Below are 14153 nucleotides of genomic sequence, written 5' to 3'. Positions count from 1 at the left end.
TTATACGTGCTTTCGCTTACGTACGGAATGGCTAGAGGACACAGGAGCGTATATGGAGTTTTGTGCTTAGCATGCCGTGATTTGCGGCGACGACTTTTGACGGCAAAGACCAAGATACCACAGGACAAAGAAGGAAGCGGGAGGCATGACAATGAGAACTCACGTGCTTTGGTTTTAAGCCTTTGATAGGAGTATAAAGGACCCCTGAGTGAACGGTTTGTAGGGGTTGTAATTCATGACAATCAAATATCAACGGCCAATGGGTCTATATGCTTTTTCATGATTATGCGAGAACTCTCATCGAATTGATAGTGAGAAGTGATGTGTTCATCGTGCCCGTTTGTGCTTACAGTGGACTTGTCATCGCAGTATGGACAGCTTCAAAAGGCATTACAAAAGGGTATATTTAACTCTAGATTTAGAAGCGAGTGACGCTCAAGATACACAACACGCATCTTCCACTCTGACAATTTGAACCGCCCCATATTTCACTCATCTCGACCTTTAGACCTTCTCCTGACTTGTTCGGGCACTAGCATCAGAATGAGGATGTGTGCTATCGGCCATGTGTCGAGTCATCTCAACATAGTCATACGCAAACTCGCCCAGCTGGCCGTCATCAGTGCCGAGCTCCTCCTCCTCAGGGGAGACACGAAGGGAGAGACCAGGGATAAGGTTCATGAGGAAGAGGAGAATGCAAGTGAGAGTAAAGGACCAGGCGAAGACGGCAAGAGTACCAGCGATTTGGTAACCAAGCTGAACAAAGTGACCGTCAACCCAGCCGATGGGATCGTACTCTCCACCATCAAGAGAAGCAATGGTTTTGCTTTTGAGAGTTAGCAGGTGTCATTGTAAAGAGAAATAGGTGAAACGTACGTTCCAAAGATACCGGTGAGGATGTTACCGACCATACCGCCAATACCGTGGATGGCAAAGATATCAAGACTGTCGTCAACGTTGATGAGGAACTTGACCTTGGTGGCGAAATTGCAGAAGACACCACCGCAGATTCCGATAATGACGGCGGCCCAGGGCTTCACGAAACCCGCAGCAGGAGTGATGGCAACGAGGCCAGAAATGGCACCGGAACAGAAACCAATGGTGCTCCACTTCTTCTCGAGACGGTAATCGAGGAGGATCCAGGCAATGGCACCGCATGAGGCAGCCAGGTTGGTCACGTAGCATGCCATGACGGCGCGGATGTTCATAGCGAGAGCAGAACCACCGTTGAAGCCAAACCAGCCGACCCAGAGGAAGACAGTACCGAGAACAACGTGGGTGACGTTGTGAGGGCGGTAAGGAAGACCGTTGTTGTTGGAGTAGCCGGTACGCTTGCCGAGCATGAGGGAGTAGGCAAGCGCACAGGTTCCCGAGGATACGTGAACGGGACCGCCTCCAGCAAAGTCGTAGCTGGGAAGTTTGAAGAGCCAACCATTGGCGTTCCAGGTCCAGTAGGCGATGGGGTCGTAGACGATGGTGGACCAGAGGAACATGAAGACAATGGCGGGGAGGATACGACCTCTGTCAGCAACAGCGCCGATGGCAAGGGCAGGACTGGTGATGTTAGGACAGTAAACTCTGAAGTTTTCGAGGGAACTCACGTAATGGCAGCGAACATGCCCTGGTACAGACAAAAGAGAATGTCAGGCAGAGCGGAAGAGCCATTGGGTTGAGCGAGGGTGTCCATGAGGCCAAACTGGGTCAAGTCGCCGAGGAAGGAGTTTCCAGTTCGTGAGAAGGTCAAGGAGTATCCCCAGAAGAACCACTGAAAGCTGATGACCGCAACTGATATCATCGACAACAGAATGAGTGTCAAAGCAGACTTGCGACGGGCAAGACCACTGTAGAAGAAGCCGACGCCGGGAATCATTAGAAGTACAAGCACGGCGCTGACGGCGAGGAACGTCAAGTTGCCCGTCTAGATAGACATTGTTAGACAACATAACATAGTGAGGTAGTTTCCGAGAAACCTACGTCGTAGAAGATGTTGAGATCATGCACATGGGTTGAGTAGCCATAGTCGGCATGATCAGTGGTGCCATTGTAAGGAGTCGTCATCTTGACGAGACTGCGCTTGAGACGCGGATTCTTTGATCCAAACCTTTGCGCAAGTCGAACCTTTTCAGCTTCAACTTAAGCTGGGAAGAATGGAGTGATTGAAGGATGAAGAACCCGGGGCCACAGGGCTAAATATGTTTTGACTCACTGAGCTTGCGACGACGACCAAGACAGAACGAACGTGGTACCAGGGGGAGGGTATGGCATATAGTGTGGGGGATACTTGATAAGACGCCCATAGCTTAAGCAGCAATAGGAAGGATACTCCACCACATGCTCGGTTTGGACTTTGGTGAACCCGTATTTGGTACGAAGATATCACACGGGTGTTAATGCTCAGGTGCCAAGCTGAGCTAGATGATGATCCTCCACGATCCAAGACTTTGTTCATGATAAGCTTGAATGGGCGATCCTGTAACAATGCGTTGACGTTGACTTGACACAACTCCTTTGTGCCAAAAATGAAGTCGTGGTCGTGTAAACGGTCCCCTGTATGGCTGTTCCTGAGTCTGGCACACCCATCGCTGCTTATCACACTCAGCATTCCGATCCGGTTGTATTGGGAGGGACGCCACACCCAAGCTTAAATAGGCTGTGCTGATAAGCACAAATATCCCTATAGGACCTCCGGATTGCAACCTCTGCTTGGCAGTTGGTCCGCAATGAATATCTTCTCTTGGCCTAATTGTAGGTATTTGACTCCTTTGATGCACGCCTGGAGAGGAGATTGCTGTCGATATCGGCAGTGTATCCCGGTCTTGCTTACTGAGGAATCATAGGATTGTATATCCGGACGGCCGCAATAGAAGTTCTAGCGCTGAGTACGCCATGCTGATTCGCCATTGTTAGACATATTTTAAGCTCTGATGTGTTGACTCTGACACGTCGGAATGGATTCTAAGACCAGAGTTACATGACGAGAAAGCTCCGAGGGAAAACTGAAGCCTCGACACCCTCTTGTGCGACATGCACTCAATATTGCGCTTCCCCAGACGCACCGCATAACCGGCCAAACCTCTTATCTGACTTCTCCTCAAGGTTGCCGAATTCCAGGTCGAACCGTTGAAGGAGGTCGAATAGAGCATGTCTGATTGGGCGTTTCCTTATCTCTTGGCACCTTCGGTGGAGCGCTAGCGTCGAGACCCTGGACAAGGACCAGCATCCATGTCTTTGAGTGTCGTGTAGCTCGGCCGAGACTTGATAAAGATAGACATGCTCAAAGTGTGAGCATTTGTGCCGAATTTGGAGTGTATTTGCCGTCTGTTCGAGACTGCTTATTGCTGAAACTTTGCATGTCTGACTGTGTTGTGCGAGGTATTGCCCTCCTCCTCGGGTCAAAGGATCACCGGTTGTCACGTAGAATATCGCCGCGTTCCGTTCCCAAGGATCTGGTGATAAACATGAACAAAATAAGCATATCGAGTCCACATGGGCACACGGTCTTCAAGTGGCCAAGAATTGATGTGATTGACATCGTTTCCCCGGATTCTCAAGTGTCAAAGATGCTTTGCGCCCGCAACGCCCTGGATTGAGCCTCTGTTGCGCGCGTCAATATGCGAGTTGCCCGCTTACGACAATAGATATGATCGGGGACCATGTATATAAGCTGGACCTGCGTCCACTACAAGTTGGCAGTTTCTCGAAGTCTGAGCTTACTTCGATGTTGAAGATCCTCAACCGCTCTGCTTGAAGATTCTTGGTATTGACCTTAGCAACCATCGTCAACCGCTTGAGATATCCATCGACCCCGGTCAACCGCCCAGACAATTGTTCTTCAACCCGAATAGCAGTGCTGAACCATTTCCCGAGAACGAGCAGGTCATGGGAACAACCGGATTGTAATCATTACCAACACTCTTGCATGTCTTATCAGATAGCAAGGACGCCGACAACTAGGCATTTCGTAAACGGTTTCAGCTCATTTCAGCTCCAAGATGCGATATCAGAATACACCACAACGCGATAACCAACTTCATGTGATGATACGATCCAAAGGCCATTGGACAAGTCGAATTGTGCAAAATTGCCCATACCCTTGGCATAGATAAGGAATCTAGAGAAGTTGGAGTGTCGGTTGTGAGCTAGGTCGTCTGTGGCGTCTTTAGCGCAAGATAAGGAGTCTCTGCATACCTTCAGGTAGGATACTCGGCAAACATGCGTGAATGTGCAATTCGGGAGACTCGTAACTCATAATTGAGTCCGGCACAGTTGAGCGGTTTGATAATGGAGTGCAGAATCGGAATTTGGTGCATGCGTGGTCACAAAAACGGACGCGGGGCTCAGGTATCTCAGTTGGCTATCTCTTTTGATAGTATTTTGGCATGATTGGACTCATGTCTTTCATGCGTGATATGGCATACTTGACCGTGGTCAAATAATGACCATTCTGCTTGCCTGTGACTTTGTCTTGAATTTGACCTGAAAAGAGGGCCGATAGCCAGATATTGGAAGAAAATTGGTTCCGGCTGTGTAGATGTACTGTAAAGGCCTTGCCGGTATTCTTGAGACAAAATGCCGTCACTGGCGCACGAGAATCCCGGGGTTGCATCGTCGCAGTTGATAGGACCCTGTGCGAGCGGTCGAATCATGACTTGAGCTCAGCCTTCCATTCTTTTTCCAGCTCAACAAGGCACTCGGCAACTTTCCATGGTGCTTCCTCTTCTAGAATTCTCCTTTTGTCGCTTGATATCCGATCAAGAACGTAGCGGCTAACGGTCTCTGGGTCCCTCTCCGCTGGCCGTCCAATCCCAACAGCAATTCGTACAAATGGCGACGTTGGGTATTTATCCTGTGAAAGGGATCCTTTGACACTCTTAATACCATTGTGGCCTTTGTGGCTTCGGTCCCAGGCCGTTAGCCGGACAATGCCCAAATCCTTTTCGAGTTCATCGTGAACAATCACTAGACTGAGTGATGACGGGTCATGTTGATTGGTCATTTCTTTCCACGCCCGTGCAACAAAACGCCCAGAGACGTTCATTAGAGTAGGCGATTGAATCAGGGTGTATTTTGGACCTTGAGATACAAGACATGACTGTTTTCCGAACGTCACCTCCCGAAATGAAGGTTGCCGCAAGACTTGAGCAAGGCCATTGAGGGCGAAATGGCCGGCAGAATGTAGACTTTCGTATTTGGGCAAGGGATTGCCCAGACTGACAACGAGAAAGCGAGGATTAAACATTCTGACGCGGTAAACGATATCAAGGCGCAGATCAAAATCTTTCCTTCCGATCCAACTCAGGCCTCCACGCGTGATCACGTGCATCAAAAGGCAGAGCTTAACACAGCCCCATCGCTGACGTCGATCAGCCGATTGGGCTGCCAGGCACTACCTAAGAACTTAGACTAGTGTGGCTGAGCTCCAGTTTTGTCGTCACTCTATCCCCAACTTCCATGTTTATTGCCTGCCAACTCCTGTGCAACTTCACAACGATATATCCTCGAGCGCATTTGAGACTTTCCGTCGAATTACACACATAAACGAAGCCAGTTAATTCATTTCATACCAGCAATTCTTTCAATATGTCGTGGGCGGGTAGGACAGCTTTCACCCCGCAATCCCGAACAGAGGGGTCTAATATGAGGCAGGGTTTAAGAAGAATGTGAATCGCGCGACGACGCAGGTGATGATGAAGACGGGTATGCGCTTCGGATGAAACATTCAAGTGTGGAGCTGATTGCGTTGCAGGGCATGTGGAAAAGACGAATGACCGTGACTACGAAGTCGAAGAGAGGTCAGCAATTGCAGATTCATTGGAAGACGACATCTAACAAAACTAGACGATTCAAGACAATGGAAGCTGCTGCTTTGCGACTACAAAAGGAATCAAAGGGATATCTCGACTCCCTGAGAGGTACGCTCATGATCTACGACACATGAAGCTCGATACTAAAACCCGAACCCAGCCATGACCGCTTCACAAATGCGAATCGCCGAGACGATAGATGCGTTCTACGGCGACTCAGGCGCGAAAGACGGTGTCAGCAGAAGTTACAAGCAGGCCGTCGAAGATCTAGACGCCGAAACCATCAAAGCTCTCGATGGCCCCTACCGAACAACTGTTCTCGACCCCATCACACGGTTCTGCGCCTACTTCCCCGACGTCAACGAGGCGATTAAGAAGCGCGCTCACAAACTGCTTGATTACGATGCCCTCCGCGCAAAGGTGAAGCGCCTCGCCGAGAAGCCCGACAAGGACGCCACGAAGCTTCCTCGGACCGAAAAGGAGATGGAGATGGCCAAGGCTGCTTACGAGCAGCTGAACGAGCAACTCAGCACCGAGCTACCCCAGCTTATCGATCTCCGAGTGCCGTACCTCGACCCCACTTTCGAAGCTCTGGTCAAGATTCAGCTACGTTTCTGTGCAGAGGCGTATTCGCGCATGGCGCAAGTACAGCAGTATCTGGATGCTGACACTAGAGATCAGTATGCTGAGGGACAACTGGACGCCAGAGTGGAGCAGGTATTGCAGGAGATTCGGGAGTTGAGCATCAGTGGCACGGTCTAGGCTTCGGGTTGGCTTCTACGACTTATCAGGTTGGGGGGACGGCGTATAGGTGCTTTCTGCTTGTAGATACTTGCTAACGTCATGAATATCATGCACAAATAGACATAGTCCATTGTGGGCTTTATGGAAACGTATGCTTGTGTGCAGACCGCTATAATTCTACATTATTGGGCTTTTATGCCCTGCCTTTTTGGGCAAAAACTGTGCAAGTGCTAACTATTGGGGTTGCTCTAGCCCTTGACCATGTCAACGCTGAAGCGGTTGATCATATTTCCATATTCCCTAAAACTGAAAAGTAGTTCCCTGTATCATGGAAGCTCTACTCTGTGTCAACCTCGGACTCTGATCCTGGAGACTCTGCCTTCTCAGACTTTGGAATTTCAGGCACCAACTTCTCCCGCTCCAACTCCTCTGGCTCTGACTTCTCAGATTCGCTTTTTTCTGTATCAGAGTCCTCAGATGCCTCTCGTTCCATCGGCTTAGCTGGCTTCCCTCGCTTCTCGAGCCTTTTCGACTCCCCTGACTCCTTAGATCTCTTAGAGTCCTCAGACTTCTCGATCTTCGATTCCTCAACCTCAGGTTTCTGATGCATCTTGGACGACACCTAGTGTCCAATATTGAGACCATTTCCTGACCCGAATAGATCACTCAGACTCAACCTCTTACCCATTGCCTGCATAGCTGGACCAGCCTCGGGGCCCTGCGGTTCAACTGGACCTGCCGACCGCGCAATCTTCCAAGCTTCCTGGATTATTGCAGCGTTCACTTCTCGTGTTTCGTCCTTATCGTTGTGAATCCACACTCCAAGCACCTTGTCACCCTCCTTCCATTCGCCCTCGACCTTCATAATAACGAGCTCTCCAGACACCTCTGCATGCGTGACCCGTGAGAGGTCCACGATCACATTGTCAAGTCCTCGTCTGTTGAGCACAAACACGCAAGCTCGTGGTCGCTGGCCTGGGTCCTCGGGGAGTGGACTCTGCGCACAGACAAACATTGTTCCTTCAACTCCTGACTTCTCCCAGCTTTCTGAAGCACTGTTGAATGTGTAAATGACAGCGTTGGCGGCTATGCTGAGAATAGTGTGGATGGAGGGGAGGTAGCGTTGGAGGACGGAGAGGTTAAGCTCGGTGTTTGTGCGTGGAGGTGGTGGCGCGTAATCGGCATGTATGGCAGCGGCATCGGATTCATAATCTGATACTGCGGGGATACGGTTTGACGGCTGACGGCTATGGCGAGCCTTTCGAGGTGTTTGTCGACTCATGATAGTTATTGTTGTGTTTTGGTGTTGGGCGCGTATGTGGATGCGTGATCGGTAGTTGTAAATAGTCTTGTCACAAATGATAGTTTAAGACATATGGTTCATGTACATATGATATTAGGATCCCAGAAGACGATCGTGTGATCGACAGTTGGTTGTGGTATGGAGATTGAAGTTTACTCTTTGACAGGCACGAGTGCGCATGCTTGGGCGCTGCTCTGCTTATCGATAAGGCGCAAGATGACGCTGCCGCGGGGCGTTGAGCTGGACCCTAGGTTCCTACACCACCATTCTAGACTACGGTGCAGCTCGACGTCATACGTTTAAGCTGAGGTTTATCTCCCTTTTTACCCCTTCTTCTAATTAGCTCAACATTCTTTTGGTGCTCACACGACCCAAATACCCCTTGCCTTGCGCCTACGGTAGAGCCAGGTTGTTCGAAGTCATGATCTAGAGAACTACAAATCGACCTCCCCGCGATATCTCGAGACGGTGCCGTATATATAACACGTCTCTTTCGTCTAATACTGTAATAACGGCGTCCATGGCCGACGAAAATGATCAATCCCCTGGTTCTGAATTGGGGGATCCTACCTCGACGACGCCTCAGTCTCTAGCTAAAGCTGTTCATGCCCGACGATCGGAATTCGTGCGCCCACATAGCCTAAAGGTCAAGATCGGGACGTGGAACGTTGCTGCGTGCACGGGTACTGATAAAGACCTCGCGACCTGGTTCACACACGGCGAAGGCTTGGATCAACAATTGACGTCTCTGAATCTCTCACAAAATAGTGCCGTGGAGACGGATGACAAGGACAATGGCAGCTCAAAGCCGCATTTGACTGCCGGGGGTGATATTGGCCTTTATGTGCTGGGACTCCAGGAAATTGTAGACCTCAACACGACCAAGGAGTATATGAATCGAGCAGTATATACGGATACAAGTGTTATGGACAAATGGAAAGCGGCATTGGAAGCAGCATTGCCTAAAGGATACGAACTTATCACTGCGGAACAAATGACTGGCTTGTTGTTGTTGGTTTATGCTTCCCCAGAAATTGCACCAACTATTAGCAACGTCAGTACGAAACAAGTTGGTACGGGCCTGCTAGGCTATTTTGGAAACAAGGGGGCCGTGACGACGCGATTGCTGCTTGGCGAAACAACTCGCATGGTTTTTATAAATAGCCACTTGGCTAGTGGTGCTGGCTCTTCGTATTTAGACCGGCGATGTTGGGATGTCGGCCAGGTTCTCTCCCGCACTCAATTCGACCCAATCGTTCATTCAGGCGTTGAGGAAGACGAGGGCGAAAAGATTGGAGATGAAGATCTTGCATTCTGGTTTGGAGATTTGAACTTTCGACTGGATGGACTACCTGGTGACGATATTAGACGGCTGCTTACGCTGCATGCTCGAGGTGAATATGCTGCAGGTGAGGACTCGAAGCCTCTCGATGAGCGAGGTGTTATTGTCATGAAGGGTTCAGACAGCGATGATGAGTCCTCTACAAGAGTGTCGCTACATTCACGGGAAGAGAGCTTTGATACTGCAAGCGATCTACCAGACCCTGACGATTTCCCCGAAGATCCAAGCCAGGATCCAACTTCTTTGCAGGCCACCATCGATTCTTTGTTGCCACATGACCAACTACGAAGAGTTATCAAGCAACGAAAAGCTTTCCATGAGGGTTGGCAAGAAGGGCCAATCACCTTTCTACCAACATATAAATATGATATTGGCACAGTTGGCCTCTTTGACTCAAGCGAGAAGCAACGAGCTCCAAGCTGGTGTGACCGTATCCTATTTAGAACACGAAAGGATAAAGAAGATTATGAAACAAAGATTAAAGATGAGGAAGAGGCGAAGAAGAAAGATGAAGAGATGAAGTCAAGAGGCCTGGAAGAGGACGAGGATGTGCTCTTCAGTTATGACCCTGATGCAGATGGGGAGGATCCAATGTCATCAACTGACACTTTGGGATATGACGAGTACGAGGATAATGATGATCCTGAAGCCGAGGAACTTGTTACAAAGGAGGGCTTCCGTGACCGCATACACTTGGAGATTTACGCCTCGCACCAACGCATTACATCATCTGATCACAAGCCCATCACTTCTATCTTCACGCTCGACTACGACGCAGTCGTACCAGATCTCAAGGCCAAGATCCACGCAGAAGTGGCGCGAGAACTAGACAGAGCGGAGAATGAAGGCCGGCCAGGCATTACGGTTGTCGTGGAAGGCAGCGATGGCAATGAAGATAACATTGTCGACTTTGGAGAGGTCACACCCTTGGATAAGCAGATCCGGCATCTGACGGTTGCAAATACTGGAAGTGTCCCGGCGACATTCTCGTTCGTGACGAAGCCGACGACAGAAGACGGCGACGATGCTATCCCTAAATGGTTGAGAACGACGTTCTTGTCAGCCGATGAAGAGTCTCAAGAGCCATTGGGGGAAACAGTCACACTCGATCCAGGAGAGACAGCATTGGTGTTGCTGGAGCTCCAAGTCTCGGCCATTTCTCACATCCGGGCATTGAACGAAGCCCGCGCCAAGATTGAAGAGGTCCTAGTTCTTCGCATAGAGGACGGTCGGGACCACTTCATTCCCGTGCGCGGAATATGGCAACCGTCATGTGTAGGGCGCTCCATCGCAGAGTTGATAAGAATCCCTGACGGCGGTATCAGAAAGTTTGTCGAGAAGAAGGGCATCAAGGGGGCCATTGCTTACGACTCGGATATTCATTGCTCAGCGCCCAAGGAGCTTTTCAAGCTTACTGAGGTGGTGCAGACGCTTGTGGAACGAAGTTTGGCTGAGGCGACGATGCTTGAGGAAGAAGTGCTGCCAAGGGATCCTGGATGGCCCCTTGAGGCTTCGACGTGGAGGGTTGGAGAGGCTGATATGCAGGATGCAAAGGTTAAGCTTGTGTCTGCTCTGGATAACGATGCTTCTCTTCTTGATGCGCTCCCATTGGAATGGCCTGCGTCGTTCAAGTTGGAAGTCGTCTCTTCCATCCTGTTGCTCTTCCTCGAGTCTCTCACGGATGGTCTGATCCCTACTCAACTCTGGGCCAAGATCTCAACATCGTTACCCAACGTAACATCCTTACCCATGGCCGCTTGGCCCGACACCAAGACACAGATCCTGGATATTCTCTCATCAGCACCCAACCACAACATTGCATTCGTCTTTCTCACAGCTACTCTCTCCCGCGCAGCATCAGAACTCACCCCCGTGACAAATGAGCCCAAAGGTGGTCTCTCTCGCCGCCTGAGCTTCCGCCGCGGCAACGCAGAGGACGAGGACACCAAGAAGCGCAAGATGCGTGAACGTAGATATGCCGAGATAGTAGGACCTCTGGTCTGTCGTGTAGACGAAAAGGAAAAGGGGTCGAGGGATCGAGCGCGGACTGTCGTGGAGATGTTCATAAGGCGGGATGAGGGGAGCTAGAAGCGAAGGAATCGCAAGATACCGTGGAGCATCTAAGGATGACGGGAGGGTTAGTATCTGGTCTTTGTCTTTTTGAGTATTATACCAGCTTAGCCTTGTTTTGATGTATTCTTTAGGGGTGACAGGGATACAACAAAGGGATTAGAGGACGTGGCTTGAACAGTAATGAAGTTGAACGTGTGAACAACAACGATTAATGGTCATTGTACAGTTGATATGCAATCTTCAGGGCCTTTGAGGTGCAGACTCTAGCTACTTTTTGCTGCAGTTTATTCCCCACCAGCACAGAACAGCAAAGAGGGAATACACTGCTCCTTTTCGACCAAGATATCGACATCATATACTATGATTGCTATGATTAACATGAGATTACACAAGTGGGATCATGTTCCTTTGGGTATTTTTCTAGAAATCGAAATGGTTCAATGGAGATTGAGGTGATAAAGGCGAAGCAGCTGCTCCAAGCCTTTGCTCCCGCTCCCGCCAGGGCACTGCCATGTTCCCCCTCCACCAGCACCAAGCCCCCAAGCGTGCCATTGTGCCTCCCTGGCCCAAAAGAACATGCTCCGTAGACAATAGCAGTGCTACTATTTGTTTCTGGCGTCGTTTTACATGTCTCATCAGCTGTTTGTCTGGCGTTGGCACCACATTCAGGAACTCATCTACTCTTTCCCTACTGCCCAGTAACCCGCTTGCATAAAGTGTTTGCTGCCTCCCGTGACCCCTTCTGGACGTGTAGTCATCTGTATCTTATCCATAGCTTGCGAATGACTGCTTCTGCGTTTTTTCTCCGCGGGGTTGCAAACGTAATCTTCACCTTGCATCTCGTTTGGACTCTGCGACTTCGCTCTTCTCCCCCTCCCGCAGCCACCAACTTTCCCTCCCACCTCGCTTTTTGCTTTTTTTTCTTTCCATAAAAAACACAAGAAACATCATATAGAACACAATTTTGTTCTTCATCTTTTTGATCGTATTATTTTCGTGGCCTGGAGCTCCGACTCCTTAATCACCACCTTCACCAGCTGCTCAGGTATTTGTGGCCTCCTCTTGCTCGAAGAGAAGCGTTTAACCTTGCTCCAGGACACACTCAGACGTACCTGTGATCTGTTTTTCCATCATGTCGCTGTGGGGGCAACGATTCCATGATACGGCCAAGTTGCCGGCGTCGGAACGAGAGAAGGCGCTCAGGCGTGGGCACAAGGAGCTTAACTTTCTCATACTTCTTCGCATGGAAGCCATCGGGTATGCGTTTGCTGAACAAGTCGAAATCTATGCTTCTTTCGTCCCGCTGCCTCCGCCAGACCTTGAAGAGGCTGAGAGTCTCCACGAGACATCATCGGAGTAGGACACTGATGATCGTGAAGGAGACTCGGACTCGTGCGAGCATGGCTCGGAAGGTGCTAGTGAAGCCACCACCGAGCATGAGTCTGACCAGGAACAAGGCGACGACGAAGATGACCCTTGGGAAGTTCAGGCTGCTGTAAGCGCTGCAGCCGTGGAGGGTCTAAACGCCGCTGACTCGCGAGACGACACTGGTTCTAACGAGCCCGCTGGACAAGATGACACCCGCAACGATACTGAGTCTGCCGACAAAATGTCCTTCGACCATGACATGGAGATCCTTAGCGCCTGTCTTGCTAGAGGCCCTCCTACTGCTGAGAGCAGCCCAACCTCCAACGCCGTTGAGGCTTCTACCAACGACACCACGACAGCAGCGAACTCAGGAACTACCCATGGATGGCTTAGCAACGATCCTGGAAGCAACGAGGGCACCAACGGTCAGTCTTCATGTCACGAGTCTGTGGACATTGACACTGTTTCGCCCATTGGCTCGGAAGGGGCCAACCAACGCTGGCTAACGAATACCCCCGGTGCTCCCTACGACAGCGGAGCGACTACCTCTTCCAACGTATCAGAGGACGGAAGCCCTATCCAGGGTGACGAGGGTTACGCTACTGCGGCTCAAGAAGATGGGGATGCGGAGAGCAATGATCCCGCTGAGTCAAGCAACGGGCACTACGCAGTCTACTTGCGACCCAGCACTCTTTTCGAACCTCCTCCCACTTGGGCGACACAATACAAGAAATTTTTCGACGTAGCTGTCGCGGCCTACAGAATGTTTCTTTATAATCGCGCACCCAAGCCAATCCGGGCACGACTCGCGGATCCGAGTACCCATGAGGCAGCAGTCAAGCGATACAATCTGATCAACCTGGGCCTTTACCCTTTCGTCACTGCAGGCCATCTTATCGAGTTGCAGCAACGCATCGGGGATGTTACCCACTTCTGTACTTGGATCGAAAGAAACATGGAGGAGATCCAGCGTGACAAGGAGGCGAGGAAAGACATCATCTACGCCTATCCCTCAAATTCACCACTTCGATTTCGAACCAAGGGCCTTGGAAGTTCCTTACGCTACGTGACCCATGTCGACGAGGATTGGGCCGACGAGGACGACTGGGGATTGCCTCCTCCAATGAAGAAGCGAAATCTGATCTAGTTCCACTCGACAAAAAAAAAACACAGCTTGCTAGAAATGGGTGGATTCTTGAAGTTAGTTCGGGGAAGATGAACAGGAGATCGACACAGATCTAAGAGATCTTGACCAACTTAGATTGACACAACGCTAGAGCTTGTTGTCCCAATTATTGGCCTAGAAAACCTCAGGTTAATGTTTTGTAAGCTTGGAAGAAGCTTAGAGATATGGGCAATAGACCATAGGACAGAGAGGCGATGAGGGTTTCCGCCGTGACTTTGTTTTGAGTTTGTTTGGCGTACAGGAACCACAGGAAGCATAGCGAGCTGGGAGGCAGCGATTACTACAGGAAGCATAGCAGACCTAGAGTCAGCGGTTTTCCCAATACTTGAGCCT

General features: G+C 50.2%; 6 protein-coding genes across 6 annotated transcripts; 3 read left to right on the top strand and 3 right to left on the bottom strand.

The window, feature by feature from the left end:
- Positions 1–386: 386 nt before the first annotated feature.
- On the bottom strand, positions 387–2058 carry BKA55DRAFT_643191 (ammonium permease; the record flags this gene model as incomplete). Its single annotated transcript, XM_046197172.1, has 4 exons — positions 387–826; positions 877–1554; positions 1602–1918; positions 1975–2058. The coding sequence occupies 4 exons, from the start codon at positions 2056–2058 to the stop codon at positions 505–507; spliced, it is 1401 nt and encodes a 466-aa protein (XP_046050437.1). The 3' UTR covers positions 387–504.
- A 2584-nt stretch (positions 2059–4642) lies between these two features.
- Positions 4643–5239, bottom strand: BKA55DRAFT_509302 (peptidyl-tRNA hydrolase; the record flags this gene model as incomplete). Its single annotated transcript, XM_046187518.1, has 1 exon — positions 4643–5239. The coding sequence occupies one exon, from the start codon at positions 5237–5239 to the stop codon at positions 4643–4645; it is 597 nt and encodes a 198-aa protein (XP_046050436.1).
- A 173-nt stretch (positions 5240–5412) lies between these two features.
- Positions 5413–6699, top strand: BKA55DRAFT_567173 (BAR domain-containing protein). Its single transcript, XM_046192706.1, has 5 exons — positions 5413–5593; positions 5647–5697; positions 5747–5792; positions 5839–5912; positions 5965–6699. Exons 1-5 carry the CDS (start codon positions 5581–5583, stop codon positions 6564–6566), a joined length of 786 nt encoding a protein of 261 aa, XP_046050435.1. The 5' UTR covers positions 5413–5580; the 3' UTR covers positions 6567–6699.
- On the bottom strand, positions 6700–8013 carry BKA55DRAFT_567171 (uncharacterized protein). Its single transcript, XM_046192705.1, has one exon. It carries the CDS (start codon positions 7828–7830, stop codon positions 7171–7173), a length of 660 nt encoding a protein of 219 aa, XP_046050434.1. The 5' UTR covers positions 7831–8013; the 3' UTR covers positions 6700–7170.
- Positions 8014–8111: 98 nt separating this feature from the next.
- BKA55DRAFT_567170 (Endonuclease/exonuclease/phosphatase) lies at positions 8112–11678 on the top strand. The gene has a single exon (XM_046192704.1). It carries the CDS (start codon positions 8372–8374, stop codon positions 11279–11281), a length of 2910 nt encoding a protein of 969 aa, XP_046050433.1. The 5' UTR covers positions 8112–8371; the 3' UTR covers positions 11282–11678.
- Positions 11679–12117: 439 nt separating this feature from the next.
- Positions 12118–14139, top strand: BKA55DRAFT_614284 (uncharacterized protein). Its single transcript, XM_046196696.1, has 2 exons — positions 12118–12600; positions 12649–14139. The coding sequence occupies exons 1-2, from the start codon at positions 12399–12401 to the stop codon at positions 13779–13781; spliced, it is 1335 nt and encodes a 444-aa protein (XP_046050432.1). The 5' UTR covers positions 12118–12398; the 3' UTR covers positions 13782–14139.
- Positions 14140–14153: the final 14 nt, after the last annotated feature.

The sequence above is a fragment of the Fusarium redolens genome, assembly GCF_020744475.1.
Source record: "Fusarium redolens strain MPI-CAGE-AT-0023 chromosome Unknown BKA55scaffold_7, whole genome shotgun sequence".
Taxonomy (NCBI): domain Eukaryota; kingdom Fungi; phylum Ascomycota; class Sordariomycetes; order Hypocreales; family Nectriaceae; genus Fusarium; species Fusarium redolens.
The sequence above is the reverse complement of the archived record's forward strand: the minus strand, read 5'-3'. Positions and strand labels throughout refer to the sequence as shown.

Bases quoted from the DNA above. Each gene is read 5' to 3' on its own strand.
- BKA55DRAFT_567171 (XM_046192705.1), bottom strand. From the start codon at position 7,830: ATGAGTCGACAAACACCTCGAAAGGCTCGCCATAGCCGTCAGCCGTCA.
- BKA55DRAFT_614284 (XM_046196696.1), top strand. From the start codon at position 12,399: ATGTCGCTGTGGGGGCAACGATTCCATGATACGGCCAAGTTGCCGGCG. The intron at 12,601-12,648 runs GTCTCCACGAGA...ATCGTGAAGGAG, and splicing joins AGACCTTGAAGAGGCTGAGA to ACTCGGACTCGTGCGAGCAT.
- BKA55DRAFT_567173 (XM_046192706.1), top strand. The intron at 5,698-5,746 runs GTATGCGCTTCG...ATTGCGTTGCAG, and splicing joins GCAGGTGATGATGAAGACGG to GGCATGTGGAAAAGACGAAT. The intron at 5,913-5,964 runs GTACGCTCATGA...ACCCGAACCCAG, and splicing joins ATATCTCGACTCCCTGAGAG to CCATGACCGCTTCACAAATG.
- BKA55DRAFT_567170 (XM_046192704.1), top strand. From the start codon at position 8,372: ATGGCCGACGAAAATGATCAATCCCCTGGTTCTGAATTGGGGGATCCT.